The 661-nt window shown below is 26.6% G+C and overlaps 1 protein-coding gene across 1 annotated transcript in view; it reads right to left on the bottom strand.

Moving 5' to 3' along the window:
* The window catches only part of LOC107643731 (uncharacterized protein At1g04910-like), a 6,359-nt gene that overhangs the window by 423 nt on the left and 5,275 nt on the right, over positions 1-661 (bottom strand). The window contains exon 6 of the mRNA XM_016347461.2: positions 272-429. Within this exon, the coding sequence (XP_016202947.1) occupies positions 272-429 (158 nt within the window). The remainder of the gene's footprint in view (positions 1-271; positions 430-661) is intronic.

The raw sequence follows: 661 nt of genomic DNA, 5'->3' as shown, positions 1-661 counted from the left end.
TCATTTAGAATTTAAAATAAAAAATTTAAAATTAAAATAAATAAAATAATTTTAAAAAATTAGTTGATGTTGATTGAAAAAAATTAATTATTTAAAATTACTTATATAAAATTAGTAGAATTTCAATGTTATCGCTGCTGCTTTATGCTGTCAGTATCCACGCCGGTTACCTATACTTTTTACCTCGTTTACTTAAATATTTTGGATGTTTTGTTATTGATTAATGTCATGTCTAAAGTGTACAAATAATGCTTGAGAAATAAAAATGCACCTTCTGTGTCCTTCAACGAGTTTTGCCATGTTGCCTCTGTATGATGGAACAAATATATCACTTTCTATTGACACATAGTAGTCCAATGCAGCCATTCGGTTTGAATGGTTCCGGAAAGGGTCAAGTTCCGAGGCTTCCAATAATGTCTCCTTCTTCACCTATTATTCAGGTTGAGCAATATAGAGATAACATGGTAAGTCATTTATCATTTTTAATTACTAGAGTAAACACTTAATTTGATCATGAACCATTTTTCCAAAAATAATTTGGTTCTCTAATCAAATTAAATCATAATTCGATTCCCAATTATAAATAAGAGCAATGATATATGGCCAATAAAATTTTAAATTTTAATAATATAAAAATAAAATATTAACTTCAGAATAATAT

The sequence above is a fragment of the Arachis ipaensis genome, chromosome B05 (genome assembly GCF_000816755.2).
Source record: "Arachis ipaensis cultivar K30076 chromosome B05, Araip1.1, whole genome shotgun sequence".
Taxonomy (NCBI): Eukaryota; Viridiplantae; Streptophyta; class Magnoliopsida; order Fabales; family Fabaceae; genus Arachis; species Arachis ipaensis.
This window is presented reverse-complemented; position numbering and strand designations above follow the sequence as displayed.